The 20741-nt window shown below is 37.3% G+C and overlaps 1 protein-coding gene across 1 annotated transcript; it reads left to right on the top strand.

The window, feature by feature from the left end:
• The first annotated feature begins 916 nt into the window (after positions 1–916).
• Positions 917–18793, top strand: LOC586881 (flotillin). The gene is made up of 9 exons (XM_786641.5): positions 917–1117; positions 3339–3420; positions 4661–4875; positions 5717–5949; positions 8769–8888; positions 9435–9649; positions 12243–12426; positions 13375–13518; positions 14494–18793. The coding sequence occupies exons 1-9, from the start codon at positions 1069–1071 to the stop codon at positions 14521–14523; spliced, it is 1272 nt and encodes a 423-aa protein (XP_791734.3). The 5' UTR covers positions 917–1068; the 3' UTR covers positions 14524–18793.
• Positions 18794–20741: the final 1948 nt, after the last annotated feature.

Genomic DNA, 20741 nt, shown 5'->3' on the forward strand with positions numbered 1-20741 from the left:
GCCCGGTATACGGTGCTGTGGAGCGAAACTTTTCAGAAAGATTTTGCTTACTCGTCCTTGTTTATGCATGCAGCGTCATAGTATTTTCTTATGCCATGGTCCCGGCTTTTCTTTCTCTTTCCTTATCTCGTTATCGTCCTTCTTATTAATTCTTTCCTCTGCATCCATTATAGTCTCTCTCAAATATCCCTCGATCTTCTCTATATAGTTCCACTCAAAATTTCTGCCGCCTAATATGCGCCACACTCCTGTCGGAAAAAAAGTGGGAGAGAAAGAGGAAGGGGTGAGAGGGCTTCTTTTTCTCTTCTTTCCAGTTTTCTTCATAATCCCCCCCCCCTAGTTCCTATTTTCCTTTCCCTTTCTTTTCCTTTCTCTTAATTATCTTCCTCTCTTTTAGCCCCCCCCCCCCCCCCCCCCCCCCCCCCCCCACCCCCGGTCCGATCATTCCCCTTTCCTTAGTTTTCTCCTTCCCTTTTTGCGGTATGCAGAGGTGGCGCATTTGCCGAGAGAAATTTTGACTCTCGGTGCACCCCCTCCCCTCTAGGGACGCCCCTGGCTGACATAAGACGCGATTTCTGTGGTAATTGGTCCAGTGAAAGCTGTTCTCTCCTAGATCCTTCACACAAACGTAAACACGAGCTGCCCAGCCTATTAGTGACGTCATTGATCATTCACCGTATCAAGTTTCACTCCGTTACCAAAAATAAATCCAGGTACGTTTGGTCCTCTTCGTTCTCCACTGCTACTCTCCACTCCACGTGCTGGTGCAAATGATCTATAATGTTCTTATTTAATATAACATAAACGTCATGAATACGCATGTACTGAAAAATCAGCCAGGCACGTCACTGAAATAGAAAGCAAAGGCGATGAAAGAAAGATTGCGTAATTTCCTATCGATGCTAAATTGGGAGCGTATGTAATATTGATCACGTGACCATCCTATTATTTACTGGCACTCGGCCATCTTAGCTTGGTATCTGGTGGAAGGTGTGTGGAAAATTGGAATCACACAATAAAACAGACTGTAATTATTCACTTCCACATTTTAACGCGAATCTTTTCATCATGGGGAGCTGCCATACAGTTGGCCCGAATGAAGCACTTGTTGTTTCAGGTAAGGAAGCTCGCTTTTTTGCTTTGGAATTGTTATTTAATCATGATTGTTGAATAATGTTTGTGAGTGGGTTTTGATGCTGTTGGGCTAATCGCATTGTATTGACTATTGTGTGTATACATGTACGCGGAGACCAGCCCTATCCCTGCAGCCGAGCGATACGTGCGGGCGCGGGCAGCGCCCACTTTTGCCCTCTGTGCTGTGGTTGTGCCTTTGAAATTGAAGTGTGATTGGGATGCAGTGTTTTTTTCATAAATCAAATGCATGTTCTGGGTTTGTCTAAATTATGTGACAGGGTTCAGTTCAATGATGATATTGTCATGAATCATGATTAGTCATTTAAAAACTGTTTTGTTGCTGCTGAGCTCAGTGAGCTGAATAGATCAAGAAAAAACAAATAACAAATTAACATGCAAAATATTCATTTATTTGAGCCACTTTTTTTTAATTTTAGTAATAGGGACTAGATCTAGGTAATAATATGAAAAATTAAATTGATTTTACCTATCCTTAAGTGGCACACATGGCCATACTCCTGTGTGAAGAGGGAGGTAAACAGCACCTAAATTGCATTTGTAATCGCCCCTTCCCTCGCCCGATTCCCAGTGAACATTGCATATTGGCTACGGAGTTCGCTAGTGAACTCTCCCTTCTCATAAAAAGCACATTGAAATAGGTCAAGAATTCAACCAAATATATGAGATTTTCCACGGGGTCGTTTCATGGAATCAACTCCATGACAGTCATATCTTTATCCGCAACCTTTGGAGACGTCAGAATGGGGGAAATCCATTCCATGAAACCATGAAAAGCGACAAATTCATGATTTCGATATCATCGGCTAAAATATATAGTCTTCTTCACAACCATCAGATTTTATATTTTAGCAATTAAAGAAGATTACATGTATGAAGCTTAATAATGCAATGTCACTCAAACTGTTTGAAAAAATTAAAATCTCAGAGAGAGTGGTAGGCCTACTTTTAGCACAAATAATACAAACATCAAATTTGCATGAACAAATGTGTTGATATATATCTAAAAATTTACAAAAGTTGACGAAATTTTAACGAATCAAAATTTGCAAGTTAGAGAATAACATACATATAACCCTGATTTTATTTCTAGTTCAGAAAATCACAAAAACACAATGTTTTATGACTCAAATTTTTAATATTAATTTATCAAAGAATTATATGATATTATTTGGGTTGATATGTACATGTATGCTTGGGAAGGTAAAATATCTAGAGAAAGACCTACATGAAAATTGTTGTCATTCTCATGGGTCTGCAAAATGACTGTTTGATCTTTAAACACTTTTTTTTCTTATAGTTGACTAGTCAAGGCATTCAAACTTTATACAAAAAAAGTTAGTACCCCGGTATGTTAAAAACGGATGGTTTTGGGTTAAACGATTTAAAATAATTTGATACAAATTTGTGTTTGTATCGGAAAATTAAAAGAAATCACAATATTTACAAATACTTTACATAATTAGAAACAAAATCACTGAACAAAAGCGGAGACTTTACTGTCAGGCATGCTTTGGAACAATGACTGGGTTTCACTTTGTTTATAAAGCTAATGAATCTAGTACGCACGTGTATTCATGTTTATAGCTAACAGTCGCGATATTGCAGAGGTCAGGATTTAGGATTTAAATGGCATCAGTGAAGTATTGTGCATGTATTTCAAGACTGAGAACTTAGTTTTGCGAGTCAACTGCTCAATCTACAATCTTGCAATTGATTGTTTTTGTTGCTCTGCAATTCAACAGTCGGCGTGACTTATGATGACTATAATGTCGGCAAACTTGATTTATTAGCTTCATAAATAAAGTAATCCCAGTCATTATTCCAAGGCATGCCCTACAGTAAAGTCTCCGTTTTTGTTCAGTGATTTTGTTTCTAATTATGTACATTATTTGTTAATAATGTGATTTCTTTTGATTTTCCAAAAAATAAATCTAAAAAAAAAAAGAAAAAAACGGGAAAACAAAACCGTCAAATTGAAAACAGATAGTGCCATGAACGTTCGGATACCGTACAGTAAAATGTTTGACCACAACACTATTTTATCAACAATAAAAATGAATAATCAGTGAAATTAGAGCTTGAAGATAAAAAAAAATTGTTTTAAAAATAATGTTTCAGTTTTCATACTACATGTAACACATATTTTAATGATGTTTTGTATTTTATCCATGATCTTTCCTCAGGTGGATGTTGTGGAGCATCAGAGAAGAAGTATGTGATGGGAGGCTGGGCCTGGGCTTGGTGCCTTGTTACAGATGTACAGAGGTGAGTCTATTCATAAGGACAGGTCTACAAAGTTACTCTGCTCAATAATGCATTCCTTTTTTTAGATGTATGGTAAAAACACTGTAATAATTTAATAAACATTATACATTTATATGCTCTGTAGCTTTAATAGGTTCTTGACTTTAAGCCCATTACATGTACATGTGCAAGAAAATGCATCCAGCCACCCAAAGATACACGTATCAAATAAAAAAAAAATAATAAAATTTTTTTTTAAAAAGATACACGTATCAAGTAAACTACAAGAGTAAAACAGTACTTTTATTTCAAAACATCGTTCATACTACATATATTTACGTATATCCTGCAGCAGAGGGGAAAAATTTGCAGGCCTTAATTTGTGTGATATTTGACATCTCTACTGCGCACCATCTACAGTCTACTGCAAGACTGTGAACTCGATATCGAGTCCATACGTAGCTCATGAAATATCATTATTTCTATGAGATATTATGGATATCTACATGTATAGTATTGTTTGTCAAAGCAAAGGGTTCTTGAACAGTAATTTTGTAGAGTTGCAGTCTCGTAAAGTTTATTATATTTTTAGTTGGTTTAATGTTTATGGATCCAATCAGTTCAGATTATTGTCTGCATACATGTATGACGTAGGGCTGTATCCACGTACATCACGCATGACAAACTGACTTAGTGACTACTAAGGATAATATTCGTTGCTCTATGGGAGAGTGTAAAAGAAAGTGGAGAGAGGGAGAGAAACGAAGTTAACAAGTGTACACGTACTTGTATGTGACAAACTTAATCTCCTTTGTATGTATGTAGTCTGATAAAAAGGTACATGTAGGCCTGATCCTGTACAGGAAGTTGAGGAACCAAAAGCTTGTTAATTCAAACATGTGTAATTCTCTGTTAAACACATTAGAATCAGAATCAGGGTTAGAATTGAGCCATATTGTTCCGAATGCTACCATGTTAATTGAATGATAGTCTTAAACTCAGCATCATTGTACGTGTACGTGCCAGAGTTCCTAGTCGTGCTTTATCGCATTTTGGCCGGAAGCGTCTTAGGCACCAAGCTATCACAGAGTTCATTCGAAATAACTACATTAGACAGTATCAGTAAAATAGTAAATACCGATAATCACATTTGACTGAGTTCTACATGTCATTATTCTGATAAGGATAGTGTGAGTTGTATATACTTTGTATAAATTACACAATGTTAATGTCTATCACCTATTCTTCCCTATGCACGCAGATTGTCATTAGAAGTGATGACCTTGAATCCTCGCTGTGAGAGTGTAGAGACGTCTAAAGGTGTGCCGTTGACAGTGACCGGTGTGGCACAGGTCAAGGTCATGACGGAAGAAGGTCTACTGGCCCAGGCTTGTGAACAGTTCATCGGTAGGAGTATCTCTGAGATTGAGACCGTGGTCCTGCAGACATTAGAAGGTCATCTTCGTGCAATTCTTGGTAGGTGGTTAATGCAATTGTATTTTCAATTTGTTTCATGTGCATGTGCATGTACATGTATAGGGGTATTTAACATCGTTTTTTTCTCACATTCTTTTTTTCTTTTAAAGTTCCTTGGCTACAACCCATGAAAAGAATTTTAAAAAAGAATTAAAAAACCCAACGCTGAAGTGTTTTTATTCTTTAAATGCCGGTCGAAACAAAAGCAAAAAAAACGTTTTTAGCGAAATCTCAAAAGATTTCCAGTTAATACAAATTGTGTCTTATTCTCTGGAAACTCTCCGCGTATAAGAGATGTATCGAAACAGGGATCAGTTCGCACAGCTCATTGGGGAGGTGGTGTCTCATTTGGGAGCAGAAAGCGGTTTCAGCTTTTGGAAGCATGGAAATATTCTCTTTACTTTATGTATATACCAGGGGTATATGTTTATTTTAGATCGTTTAAAGGTATAGGTAAAAAAATGAAATGGAAGCTCTTATTACCACTCGTGTGAAAGAATATGTTTTGACTAATACGTGATGATACAAATTTTGCCGGGAAACCGCCTACTAATTGATATATTGGTAAATTATCATATCGATCCGGCCTGGATAGATGTCGCGAATGCACTTTAACATTGAACATTTGGGCATATTTTTCTGTTTTTTTGCAAATTTAGGTTGAATCATTACCATCTAAACCTCTGAGGGCAATATTTAAACAATATTGAATGGATATTTGGCACCCAAAACCCTTGAACCACAATTTTACCACTACCGGTCTTTTAAGTTACCCTAGAGGAAATCTCAGAAGCGCTCCAGTTAACCAAAATTTGATTTTGTCACTGCCTTATCTCTCCAGGTACTCTGACGGTAGAAGAGATCTATCGGGACAGGGATCAATTCGCCCAGCTGGTCAGGGAGGTAGCATCACCGGACGTCGGTCGTATGGGTCTAGAGATTGTCAGTTTCACCATCAAGGATGTCTTTGATAATGTGGAGTACCTGGACTCTTTGGGTAAGACGCAGACCGCTGCGGTCAAGAGGGATGCTGATATCGGTGTGGCCGAGGCAGAGAGAGATGCCGGTATCAGGGTATGTACAGGAGAAATTGCATATGCACATACAATCATTGAAGTCCCACTGCACTACTTATAGCTACTTGTGCCCTCTATATAGCAAACAATGCCTAATCGGTGCCTGTTGGTACCCATGATCCCCTTTTTTGAGAGCTGATTTGATGAGATAATCACCTGTTGGTGACCTTGCAGGGAGATCTAATCCCCCTGGCCAAACTAGTACAGACTGGCTTTAAGTAGAAATTGAAATTCTTCTTGAATCAAAGAAATCGGTTTTACAAAATATGAACCTTAATGAAGAAAAAAAATGTTTTTGCTCCTCAATTATTGTCAACATTTTGATTTATTTATTCTTTAGATGTCTTCTTTTGAAATTTTTGTTATAATTTTGATAGTTTGAAATTTTACTATTCTTGTCTTTGTTCCTACATGTATACTATCTGTGAAGATATGGAATCAGTTTCGGACAGAAATATGTTACTCTAAAAGATGTTATTTAATGAAAAGGAATATTACAATTCACTGCTACCAGTACTAATAAACTTATGCTTCCATTAATAAAGTAAAACTAAATTGCTTTAGAATAGTTACGTTTTACTACATGTACATGATCCACCAGTTGCCTGTGTATAGACATGATGTCAATTTCATTGGTTGAATTACACCAGTACACAGCATTATGTGTGCTTCCGGAGATCTCTATGAACAGTCACACACACAGACAAGTTGGCAGATTATAAGGGATTCTAGGTGCTTGACTCATTGTTATTCATAACATCAGATAATCCATAAATCCTGCTTCCCTGGGAGCTTATGTACATGTAGTTACAGCTAGGAACTGAGCATGTTGTTATGATTCAGTGGTTGATCCCTTCTGCACACATGAGAACTGTAATAAAGTATCACGCTTCCTTTTTTTGACAATATCTCAAGAACCATTTGAGGTATGAATGTCTAACTTGATGCTAATATACATCACCATAGGAAGACAAGTCAATTTCCATTTAGCTCAGGTTTTTAGCCTCGTTATTGCAATATGTCAACAACAATTTGAGGCATGAACTTTAATCTTCAATCTTGGTATCCGTACATGGCATGCATTCACCATAGTAGACATACATGTAATGCAACAAATCAAATCAAATTTTGGCTAAGTAGGTTCAGTTCAGTTCAGTTCATTTTATTCAAAACCACACAAAGCATGATATAATCTGTTACATAAAAAAGAGACTGGTAATAGTACATCAATCAACATATTCTAACTTGATTACATCATAAACTGAATGGTTTTAGGACCCCTTTAGAAGCTAAGCTTGTGAGCGGGGCCCTATAGTCAACAAAATACATACATTTACAGTAAAAAGAATGTTACGTATGATTATACAATGGATGAAAATACTAAGCTACAGAATATAGAACATACAATTACTCTCTCACACAAACACACACACACACACACACACATTCTCACATCAGGGCCTTTGTGGGGCACCTGATTGTGGGGTATTTCTTTGCGTTCCAGATATACCTTGTGGTCCCCTACTAGTGGGGTATGTACAACCTGGCGATAACAACCCGGCGGTGTGCTTACGATGTTACCATAAAAAAGTGTGCAAGTTTTAGCACACGCTCACAAAAAGTCATTTATGGGGTACCACTTCTAATGCCCCGCAGGGCATAGGACACCGAATATACAGTCATTTGAAAGACTTTACTCTGAAAAAATACCCCACAAAGTAAAAATGTCTCACAAGGGCTATGTGAAGCGCACATAATACCCCACAAGAATGCTGAGATGAGAGCACACACACACACATACACGTTTATGGCGTCAAACGTGGACCAAGTTTAGTACTTGTGTGTGTGTGCATGGGTAATTGCCTGCAACCGCGGACCACTCCATAGAAAACTACATTAAACCGCGGACGTACCTGCTAGGGATGATAGCAGGTAGCGCGCCTTTCCCGCGCAGTCATCGAAGGGGGCGCTGTGACATTTCGCGATACACATAGGACTGATCCACTCGATATTGCCTACACGCTGTGACATCTACATGTAATATTCAAACGCCCCCTACGTCGTAAATTTGATACGGCAAAACCGGTATCGCAACCGTGGACGGTCCCCCATTGCAGGTACGTCCGCGGTTAGAGGTAGTTTTCTATGGAGTGGTCCGCGGTTGATGGCGTTTACCTACGCACACACACACACACACACACACACAGCAAACACACTGACGAGTAGGTCCTTAGTGGTCAAAAAGCATTTCAGAATAAGAAATTACTAAGATGCAAATAAAAACTATGTCAGTCTTTAAGGTGGCCATAGGACACAGAGTCAATCAACATACATGGAATTATAGAACTTTTAGATTTATTATCGCAATACATGACTACATGTATTTCAAGATCATTTTGAGTGGTAATCTTAGATAAAGAGAAGGGGAAGGGCAGAGAGGGGGACAAATGCGACTGCGTCTCCAAATATGCCTTTGCCTTATTTCAGTTCTCTGTAATTTTTATCTCTCTCTTCTCTTGCTCTCTCTCTCTCTCTCTCTCTCTCTCTCTCTCTCTTCTCCCCCTCTCTCTCTCTCTCTCTCTCTTTCCCTCCATCTTCTCTCGTTCTCTCTCTCTCTCTACTCTCTCTACTCCTCTCCTTATCTGCTGTTTTCTTTTGTGTCCATCCCTCTGGTTCTGCATCTCCTTCTCAATGTGTTTTCTTGACTAGTATTTCTATGTATCCTTTTTTCTGTCATTCTCCCTTTCTCCCACTCCTTTTCCTTTTTGTATAATTGTGTTTTCATGAATTTCCTTTTTGTCTCTCTGTCCATTACAGGAAGCAGAATGTGAGAAGTCGATGATGGATATCAAGTTTGATGCAGATACCAAGGTTGCTGATTCACAACGTCAGTATGAAATGCTCAAGGCTGGCTATGAAGCAGAGGTCAATACAAAGGTCAGTTCACACATACGGCAACTTACCTATTCAATCAAGTTAGCCTCGCATTCCACCAAGACACCTCCGCAAATGATTTTTGTTTGTTTTTGTACAGAGAATCTTTTAACATGTTGCACCGATGCTTTCGCAAACTTTATTAAAAGCACTATTTCACTTATAATTTATGTAACAAATTTGGGAAAGCTGTCTGAAATAAAGGTATTTAATTCTTTTGAATACATGTACATGTAGTTATGGGATGTACAATACAATACAATACAATACAATAAAGTCATTTCTATAGCGCTCTTACAAACTAACTGTCGTTTCACAGTTTTTAAAGAAAATTTCAACAACAAAAACAGGTGCAGTGAGTGATTTAGCTCTCAAAAGCTCCAAAAATGGTCTGGTAAATTGAAAAAATGATCTGATTGAAATAAAAACCAATACATTTGAAGATATTTCTAGTGAGCGGAAAGAAGCATACGTCAATAGACGTTAAATATCTCAATCAACAAAAAATACATTGCTCCAACCACTTCCAATCTCCTTCTGACATTACAGAAAGCTCAATCAGAGTTGGCCTACTCTCTCCAAGGAGCCAAGGAAAAGCAGAAGATCAGGAGTGAGGAGGTTCAGATCGAGGTCGTTGAACGTCGCAAGCAGATCGACGTTGAGGCCAAGGAGATCGAGAGGAAAGAGAGGGAACTGATTTCCACCATCAAGAGGCCTGCTGAGGCCGAGTCATACAAAGTTGAGACGCTTGCCGATGGTCAGAGGTATGATCATGAAATATATTGATGTTTTGTCGGCATAATTTTATAAATTTATTGTGATAGAAATTGTCCTGGAACTATGAAAAATGATGGATGAGGTGGTAAATCTGATCAATTAGATTAAATCTTGCTTAAAAATAGCAAAAAATGAAAAGCACTGGACACAGACAGGGGTGCACGGGACTACATAAACTTGTGGTATCAGATTTAGGTCCAAAGTTTTCAACTATGTCAAAGAGCTTTTCAAGAGCAATTTTCAAAGTCTTATGGAAGCATTTACGGATTTAGTTTGCCTGCCCCATTCCTGGCAACTTGTAAATGCTCATGGGAATCACGATGATTTTCATCCTTTGTTTTGTATGATTTGTTCTTCTATGTAATCCTCTGTATACACTTTGTTTTGACGAATAAATAATAATAATAATAATAGGCCTGAGTCATGTCGGGATTTTCATAAACCGGGTCCCGACGGCCTTGTACCGATCGGGACCCGGTGTCCCGAAATCAGCTCGCAGGATTTGCCACTTGCCTCTATAAAAAGCGCATATCATCAGTATGTCCCTTAAAAGTGACCTTTTTTATCAATTAAATAAATCAACACATGCATACCTCGGCTCAGATCGGTATATTCTTCCATTTGACATTATTTTCATCCATGATTGGCGATGTTTAGTGCCATTTGCGTGCCTCTAAAAGTAAAAAAAACTGGGGCAGAAATAAAAAGACAACATTCGAGCCGCCATTTTGATTCATGCAGGTTGAATAAATCTGGTAAAAAAATATGAAAGTTAGAATAATAAAACGGCTTTCTAAAAATTTCTTCTGTACAATATACCGATCATATAATATTTTAAAGACAAAATAAATATTTATCTCTTATTTTAAACATCGCATGCTTTTTTTTGAAAGCTGAAAATTACTTGGTAATCAAGAGTTTCGATACGGATAGCTGTTGCAAGGCAAGTTCAGACTAGTATCGGAAAAATGCGCAGTGCTCCTCGTAATTAGCTGTAATGCGTGCCAGAACGAACCCAAACAAAGACGTGATCATAATGAGAAAAAAATCATTAAAAACTACGAGAGCACAATTGGAAAGACAACTACTGCTCAAAATTACCATAATCAGATAGATAACTTGGACAATGAATTCAATAATCGCCCAAGAAATGCCACAGAAATTGTGATAATCGAGGAGTAACTGGGTACATTTTTATCGCAAGGGGCCTGCTGCACATACTCGAATCCTTTGTTATACTGCTTTTTACCGTAGAGGGCGTTATTTGCCTCGTATAGCCTCGTGTTCAATTTAAACACGTGTAATTCGGATATTGCAGCAGGCCCTTCCGATAATGATTGTACCTATAGTAACTCCTTAAATATCACTATTTATGTGGCTTTCCTTGGACAACTATTGTTTTCTTCCTCCAACTTATGTATCTAATTACGATAATTTTGAGTAGTTGTCTTTCCAATTGTGCTCTCGTAGTTTTTAATGATTTTTTTCTCGTTACGATCACGTCTTTGTTTGGGTTCGTTCTGGCACGCATTACAGCTAACGAGGAAACACTGCGCATTTTTCCAAGACTAGTCTGAACTTGCCTTGCAACAGCTATCCGTATCGAAACTTCTTGTGATTACCAAGTAATTTTCAGCTTTTAAAAGAAGCATGCGGTGTTCAAAATCAAAGAAAAAATATTTATTTTGTCCTTTAAAAATTATTCGATCGGTATGTTAAAGAAGTACTTTTTAGAAAGCCGTTTTATTATTCAAACATTATTGTTTCTTTCAACCTGATTTATTAATCCTGCCGAGAGACCCGGCCAGTACAGTAGCTAGCTAGCAGCTGGCAACAACAACCCCATGGGGTGAACTGCCTTGCAACCCATATATTTATATCAGCAGTTCGGATTGATTCAGGATGAGCTAGAATATGATTGGTAACAATTAAATACTTAAGTTTTAAGGTGGATTGATTTTAGTGGTGTGCAAAACTGCAATTTCTTACATATTTCGTTATTTTTTTCGGAGCGTCGGTGCTCAAAAAACGAAACCGGGACCCGACGGCAACGGTCGGGTCCCGGTGTGATCGACCGTACCGACTCAAGCCTAAATAATAATATGATAAGCTATACAGGAATGCATTATTATTATTAGTGTGAAAGCTGTGAAACCTGTATTTAAAGACCGCTCAATGGCTACAAGAAGAGTGGTCTTTGTCGGCAGGTAGTGTTTATGTACATGTTCCTTCAATGTTTCAAATAGAAACAATTTTCAAGGGGAACAAAATATGTGGTCTTCATAGATAGGTGGCCTTTCTATACAGTTGGTCGCTAGAGCAGGGCTAACTTTAGTATGGTATCATTGGGAATAAAAAAAATTGAAGAATTAGAAAGCTCACGAGATTTCATCTTTACCAGGGCCCTGTTTCATAAAACTTGATATCAATAACAAGTTACAAGCTACTGTTATAAGCTACTGAAATCATGGCATCTGATTGGCTGAAAGCAAATTTGTCATAGAAATTTAGCAGTTGTTTATAGATAACAAGTTTTGTGAAGCAGGCCCCTGAACTCCATCTTCTTTTTACTTTTGACAGGATGAAGACGGTGCTAGCTGCCAAGGGCGAGGCCGAGAAGATCAGGAACGTCGGAGGAGCTGAAGCTTCGGCCATCGAAGCCATCGGCAAGGCCGAGGCAGAGATGATGAGGATGAAGGCTGCAGCCTACAAGCAGTATGGAGACGCTGCCATGATGAGCTTGGTGCTTGAGGCCCTGCCTAAGGTATACTGTCCTTTGCCTTTTTCAGTCCCACATGTGCATTTCTATGCTGTGACCTTCTTGCTTAATATGGAGTTGTCGCATGACTGAATAAACCCCGTCATTTAAATGAGGCCTAACAAAATAAGAAGATGTATTGCCCTTCATGGGTTGGTCTGTCATAATTTTGTTCTTCTTTTTTTTTCTCCCTCTTTGGGCTGATATTTCTCAGTTTTGAATGCTTTAATATTTCTTTTCTTAAAAAAAACGGTAAAAAAAAAAAAAAAATTAAAAGCCGACAGTACATTTCAAGATTTTGGGTCGGTCGCAAAAGGTAATACAACTTCTTTTTTTGTTTAGGTCTGACTGTAAAATATTGTCTCTTCGGAGCCAGAAGGAATAAACCATAAAATGACATGTATTTGAGCTAATGCCCTTGTGGCTCCAACCATACGCTGCATGTTTATACTAAGGTGTTTTAGGGGTATGTGAGCGTGCATGCATGATAGTGTGGGAAGAGGAAGGGTAAGAGTATATTTTTAGCGATGATCAACAATGATACATATTCAAGAACCTGCATGCCCGTTGAGGAAAGAGTGACAGAGCCATGGACCTAAGATATGAATCTATAATAATAATAATAATAATATACAACATTTATTAGGCGCTTAATACTGTTGTTTCTAAGCGCACCATTGTTAGTCTACAAATTAACAACCAACACTTATAATAAACACACAAATTATAAATCTGTTCTTTATTCAATAAATCATGCATATATTTGCCACTCTCTTCCAAGGTGTAGTAAATGGGTACCTGGTAGGAATTTATTCCTATAATACTTTTAGTGTCTGGAGGCAGCTGGGCTAAAGCCAGAGTAATGATTGTACTTTGTAGGCAACATCCTGTGGGATGGATATATGTTAACATTATTATTAATATCATTTTCATTTATTATTTTCTTGACCATAGCTTGCAGCTGAGATCTCTGCACCACTGTCCAAGACCAGCGAGATCGTTCTGTTGGGCGATGACCGTACGACTGGAGAGCTGACCAGGCTCCTAGGTTCCCTTCCCCCTGCAGTCCAGGCTCTCACAGGCACAGATATCTCAAAGGTAAGGCATGACGTTCTCTGGAGAAGTGCAGAATGTCCAGGGACATTTATCAAAAGTCCAAAATTTGAGTCTGAAACACAAGAATTAACGTGGTCAAGTGGCAGGCCTGATATTTACTCAATTTAAAATGTGTTTCCCGATTTAAAAAAAAATTTCCACAACTTTTTTTCTTTTTCTTCCCGATTTTATCCCAATTTGCCAGAGTTAACCCTTATTTTCTCTATCTTCCCTATTTTTACCCTTTTTTCTCAATTTTCTTACTCAAAAGGGGGGAATGTTGTAAGATGCAGCACTTACTTTATGTCCTGTTGCAAGATAATAATCTACATTTAGGATGAAATTCCTTGAATACTTCACCCTTTCATGGTAGCTCGGCTACAGAGGGGGTAATAATGTGATTGCATTGCACTCAGGGAGAACAGTATTTATATCAACTGGGCTATCCTGGGCAAACCAGAATTAATATTATAATTTCCTAATTTTCTGGCTGAGGTAAATATTCAGCAAACTTTGATATTTTTTTGATTTTTTTTTTTGCCTACCGTTATCCCTCGAGTCTAAGAAAGCTATTTAGCAGACGTAAGCCAGATATTTGTAAAGTCTTGATCCTCTACGAGGACTGGCAGTGGTTCCCATTCTAAGTAGGCCATTGTAAGATAATGTGACATGTTCAGTGCACAAAGTGACTGGTGTAACTATAGCTGTAGGTCTTTTTGCTTAAAGTTGGCTAGCTAAAGTAAAATGTTTGTATTTGATGCGAATTAGACTGAAGCCAATTTACTTGCCCCCAAAATACGAGCCCACGTCTTTATTGAGCCGTGTTTTACACTGTCTACATGAAGCAGAAACAAAGTGAAGATGTACAGTGTGATCTTATTTAGAGTACGGTATAAGCGCAAGAATAAGCAAGTTGTAATGTCATCCTTCCTCTCGGTTCTTCATAATATACTGCCTTTTTTTCTTTCTCCTTTGTAGGCACTGGCTTCAATCCCAGGAGCACGGTAAAGATGACAATCGAGATCAAGTGTGGCAGCAGCAGCAACAACAATGAGTGGACGGTAGACACATTAGGAGCTCTAGCAATCATCTAAACCATAGCTCACTGAGAGACATAGTTGTGACACGCATACATGTGCGTGCCGATGAAAGGTCAACATTTAGAGCTCCGAATAGTTCCCTCCCGGACATGTACAAACCTACTCCTACCTTATCAAACACGATAGGTCTGTATTGGAACCATGGCATCTAATCTATTGTTTCTGTGATATACAGTTATAATGTATTAGTGATTTTTCTAGTACAAAATGGATTGAAACATGGAATTTTCTGAAAAAGAAAAAATAAGGAGGTGAAATTTTTCACCCCAAAAAATGTACATGTGCAAGGTCATGGATGATGCTGTGGAGACTCAAAAAAATAACTGACCAATCAGGACCAACTTCCGGTGACACAACTATATCTCTCAACCAGCTATGATCTACTCCACTCACAGCCCTTAAATTTCAGGTGGTTTCTAATTCTGTATATAACATATTTTATCCATTTCACATGTATTTGTACTCTTATTCCCCTGTTTTACATAATATTGAGAAACAGTCTCTTGTGATGCATGTAGGATGTTCCTTTTTTTTTAATGGTCTGCTGCTACTATTTTTGTACATTTTTATTATAGTTCAATGTACTTTGAGATGTAATATTTTCTGTGGATAACTGGTATGGCATCTTCCTTGAACTTGCATGTGTTCAGTATGCCTTTGTGCAGTCGAAAGAACAAAAATTATATCGTCAGCATTATTGATTGATGTAGTGGAATTTTTTTGATAGGTAATATCAAGAGTTATGATTTCTGATCACCGTATCCTCATAAAGCTGCCCGATGTGATATACATGTAGGCTAGGAGTCTTTCCTGTCGTTCACTATTTTATCAGCTGGAAGTGGGATTTTGTCATACTTCATATCAAATGGAGTACCTCGTATTTATGATATAAGATGATATGAAAGTTTTCACACTGAAATTGTTTTTTTTCTCTTTCATTCAGTAAAAACGTGAAAATATGCAAATGAAATAGAATTCCAATTAGATGTATTCAGACAAACCTGTTCTTTCTGAATTTTAAGCACAAAGATCTTGACAAACCCTAAATTCTATGATAGGGGTGATGCACAAAATTCAAATTTCATGTCTACCAAAGCAAGCAAAGAGGTAAATTTGAGATAGACGAAGATGTGGACCAAGTTACGGATTGGCTCGTAAAAGTTGCAATGATGTTCCGTAGAATTGTATTTCTTTCCAGTGATCGGTTGAGGAGCTTGCCAAAGAATTTAAACTTTATCTGTCCATGTTCTTTATTTCCCAACTTGCTAATATTTCGAGGTACCTATCTTTAATACCTTGAAGGGTTTTTTATGTCAATAATTGACCATCTTTTTTTTTATGTGAGGCTAAGCACCTTTCTTTTGAAGTTGGCTCTCCGTTAAAGATAATGTGGTTATGATTTTGATTTTGTCGCTCTTTGAGAGAAAGAGGGAATATACCAACTGTAAATGATTGGTGTCTAAAAAAAAGTAAAGTGACAGGGTATCATTTAGTTCAGTTTAGTTTTCAATAGAAGTTCATTTAGATTGCCAAAAATAGAAACACTCTCTTTATTTTCTTATTTTATTCACCTCATAGCAATGTAAATGTATTTTGTCAGAGGTTTATGGCAAGCAAGTGAAATGGCTTTTTGCCTATTTTTTCTAAAGGGCATACTTATCAATCTAGACTAAGAACTTATGCGTATAAGCAGGATACTAGTCACCTGTCAGTGGTACAAAATAGAGTGCACTGTTTAAGGACAACCCATTTCTAAATTACCCTACCGGTATTCAAAATTTCAATTGACCTTTACCACGATCAGTACATGTATTAGACCATTATGATATTTCCAAGTCCATGAAGGTATTAATTATATGCTAAACTATATGAGTGAAGTCCCATCTGGCTCCCAATAGAGAATGTTCTGATGTGTCCCCTCATTTGATCAAGATTTCATCATTAATTTCAATTTGTTTTTGTTTTGGACGTATATTCACTGTTCATGTGTTAGTATTGTGAGAAATTTAGTGGCTATGTGAACTCTTTTCTTACTCTAGTCTAGTGTATATTTTTATGTCAGAAACGTGTCTCTCATGTTCAAATCTTTATAAGAAGATCAATTCCTGATGGACAGATGTCACGTCGTATATTTGTGTACAGGATGTCTGTCTCTATCCGAAGATTATCATGGGTTTGTGGAAAATAGCCAATAATTTGTATCAAGTCGAGAAATACCACTCAATTTATATTACTTTGGAATAAAAACCAAACCAATTTCGATCTGTGTGCTTAATGAGGTGTTGCTAAATTCGGTTTAGTATTGATCTCTCTTGAAATTTGTTGTTCTTGTAATTTCTTATTTATTTGATATTCTGATTGTGATGTAGATTAATTTTATGAAATAGACCATATCATGTGATGTTTTCTTTACTACTCTCTTTAATAAGCATACCTCTCATTTCAATGTTTATTTTATATTAACCTATGCATTTTAAGTAGTCCAAAATCGTTTATACTTTGAGGAGGCTGTTACATATACGATGTGTACCTTTTGTGCAGATTTTGGTTAGTGGGGTGTAGTTAAATTGTATTTCAGATGAATGTATCGATACATATTTACTCCACACATCAATATTGATGACAAGAGTGTTTAATTTAGTGACATGCATATTTTATTGACATACACATACACGTTGAGACTTGTCTAATGGGTAAATCAGACAATTTGGCCTCTGTTTTTTCTTTGCCTTATTTTTAAACCTTCTGAGACCGAAAAGCCCCGAAGCTATTGACTTTGTACTCGGTATCTGTGTTTCTGAGACTCGAGGGGTTAATGACCAATCAGAGATCTTCAAACATGGAATACGATCCCTCTAGTGCTCATGAAAAGCTATGGTTCGAAGGGAAACATTTCAATTCAGAAAGGACGTCTTTCATACCACTTTTAATACTTATACTGTATTTTTATGGATCAAATGTAGCCCTCGTTTTCTCTGCAAAGGAACTAGCATCATGATCATGCATTTATGATCATCATTGTGTATATTGTACATACAGTATATATGTATGTTCTAGATGTATTTGGTGTGTAATGTGTCATGAATATATGAAGCCAGTACATGTATTGATCCAAAAATAGATCTAGAGATGTTTGTAGGAAGCCTTTACGATGCGGCTGTGTAGTTTTAGATGTAGATGACATAGAATTTTCTTACATCATTTTTTAAATAGATTGTAATACATGTAGTTGATGTATTTGTATTAACCATCGATGTAAGCTTCAATTGTTTTTTTTATGGATCAAATTTTAATATGAAATTTCCACACAAGTTGATGATGCTTGTACCCTTTGGTAAGGCATTGATTCACAATTACCTAGTCTCTAGTATAAGACCCAAAGCTGTAGTTCACATGAGTTTCTTAGGCTTATCTGCTAGCCCTTGCTCTCTTAGCTGTGAGCTGAAATATTTACATGATAATCATTGTCATCAGTAAGTACTCCTAGCATTGATCTAGAAATGGCACTTTTTCTTCTTTTTATACAGTATGTTTAATCTTCAAAGGGCTCTGCAGTGTACACCAAAAATCTGTATGTAGATTATCAATTGTGTATGCAGTGATATTAAACATCGGGCTTACACCCTACTTTTTTTCAGAGAAGTGTAGCGTATTAACGTGCAGAGGGTGTGACGCAAGTAGAGTTTGAAATCTTTACATCCCGCCCTTCCAAATGCAGTTGTAAGTCGTGGAAGCGAGCAGTAAGTCTCGACTCTGGACGTGGACATTTGCTGTGTGCCAATTTTGAAACACAATACTTTCTCCTCTCAATCTTTAGCTTACCAAGGTTAGAATGGCCCAAAGGCCACATGTCCTTGCTTTCCAGTGAAAACCAAAACAAATTAAAAAACGAAAGGTGTGCTATGCCTCAGTCAATTCAGGTACAGTTTATTCTATCAATCATGCCCAGAGCCTTGGATGTTTACAGCAGATAATTTACATTTATAGCATAGCTTAGAATTGAAATTTTATTCCATGATCCAGTGATTGTGAAAGCTGTAATTATGATTATCCCATAGATGTTATTATAATGTAAATTCCATGTACATGTATCTTTTGTGTATTTGTATATTCTCATGTTTCATATTTTGCGCCGACGTGTATTAATTAAAGGTGCATCCGGTTGAAGAAAAATGTAATTTTGTCTGTGTGTTTCCTTTATGGAAGAGTAATTTTGAAGCAACCTTTCCATTTTTTGTCCTGTCCTCTCCTTCTTTTCCTCCTTGTCTATGAAAGGGCCTCAAATTTTCAAAAGTGAGTTATTTCAAGTTGGGTGTTTAGGGATGGTTAACACTTAACACCATCCCTAAACACCGGAATTCAAATCAGCTGGTGTCTTTTTGAGGCTTTGACCTCTGAATATCGTCAATTTCCAATAGCAAGTGTTATCGATTGTGCAAAATTGTCTGCTGAAATCAACCTTTGTAGCTGGTGTTAATATTTTATGTGCAAATGTCCTATTCACTACCACTAGCCCCTAGGGATTAAGTCAATGTTGATTTCCAGTTCTGTGCTAGTGTTAAGCTATCAAAATTGATATCGGTATCAGCCTCTGAATTTCATCAGCAAATTTTTAGCTCGATTTGAGAGCTGTTGACTGCTCTAAACACCAACACCCAACTTGAAATCACTCACTGTTAAAAACAATTTCTTAACATGTTCTCCTTTTCTTTGTATGTCTTTGTCATTCATTTTGTCTCTGTTCCTTTATTGCATGAAGTATCAATAAAGTGATGTACCAACAATTCTCGAACCGAGGCCCTTCCTTGTTTTGCGAGTGATCATCCAAGTAAAGGTTCAGTTTTTACGAATGTCCTTGGCACCCACCCACTTGCCCATATTAGGATACATGTATTTTCGATTTAGATTCTGGTAGCTTACCCATGAATATTATTCTAAAGTATTAATCTATCTCTCTCTCTCTCTCTACCTCTTTGTCACATTGATCACAACTTTCCCTCTCTGCCGGTCTCTCTATCTCCATCTCTGTATATCGTTTTCTCTCTCCCCCTCCCCTCTCACACTCCCTCCCTCTCCTTTCCTCACACTCCCCCTTCTCTTTCTCTATCACTCTTCATAGCAAATTCTTTACAATCAAAATACATATACTGTTAACTTTGCACTATTAACTCAAAGTCACACAATTCAAATTGTCCCCAAGTCAAATCATTTTTTTTTATACCAAGCTATGCAGGGTTTGGGGGGTTTTCATACAAAAAAGTGCCACTCAAACTTCCCAAGTCCAAACTACATGTAACTATTTTTGAGGTCCCAACAGATTCAATTCTCTTCCAGCTACACTGTCGTATTTACACTCACATACTCCACAAAGTTCCAAATGAACACACAACAGATCATGTTCCATTTATAGCTTTAACATTGCAGATACTTTATTTGAATTATAACATCATTTTTTCTAACCTCTTAAAACATCAGAGCACAATTGCTAGTCCATCTCTGAGAAGACCTCTCCCAGAAGAAGAGAAAAATACACCCTTCTCCTCCATATAATCTATACTGTACAGCTGTGAATACATTGTGCATTATTGCAGAAGTGAAAGGCAAAATGAAGACCGATGGGGGGAAAAGCATTCACTCTGTGATAATTTGACAAGATAATACCAAGAAGAAAACACATAATAGTCTGAAAATGAAGACTGATGGGGTAAAAGTATTCACTCTGTGATAATTTGACAAGATAATACCAAGGAGAAAACACAAAATAGTCTGAAAATCATGGCTAAAGATCAATTTGCAACTACAAAAAAAAGAGAAATATTCAGAAAACAAAGAAAAGGAAAAGAACACATACATATATACTATAAGTAAACTTGAAGAGTCTTTGCTGCAATAATCTTCATGAACAGTTCTATTCTATGCTGGAATTCCATCTTTTACTTTCAAAATCTGTGGAGGTTTTGCTTCAACAGTACAATGTATGGGTGGGGTAATAAAATGACAATTCTCTTTCTATTACATCCACTTTCAACCTACAAAACACATTTGCTTTCAATCATTAACTCTTTGCTTGCTAAGGATCGAAACCCATGTAGTCGACCAAAGCAAGGAAGGTGTTAAAGCATCCAA

Source organism: Strongylocentrotus purpuratus, unplaced genomic scaffold, assembly GCF_000002235.5.
Source record: "Strongylocentrotus purpuratus isolate Spur 01 unplaced genomic scaffold, Spur_5.0 spur5_scaffold_2, whole genome shotgun sequence".
Classification (NCBI taxonomy): domain Eukaryota; kingdom Metazoa; phylum Echinodermata; class Echinoidea; order Camarodonta; family Strongylocentrotidae; genus Strongylocentrotus; species Strongylocentrotus purpuratus.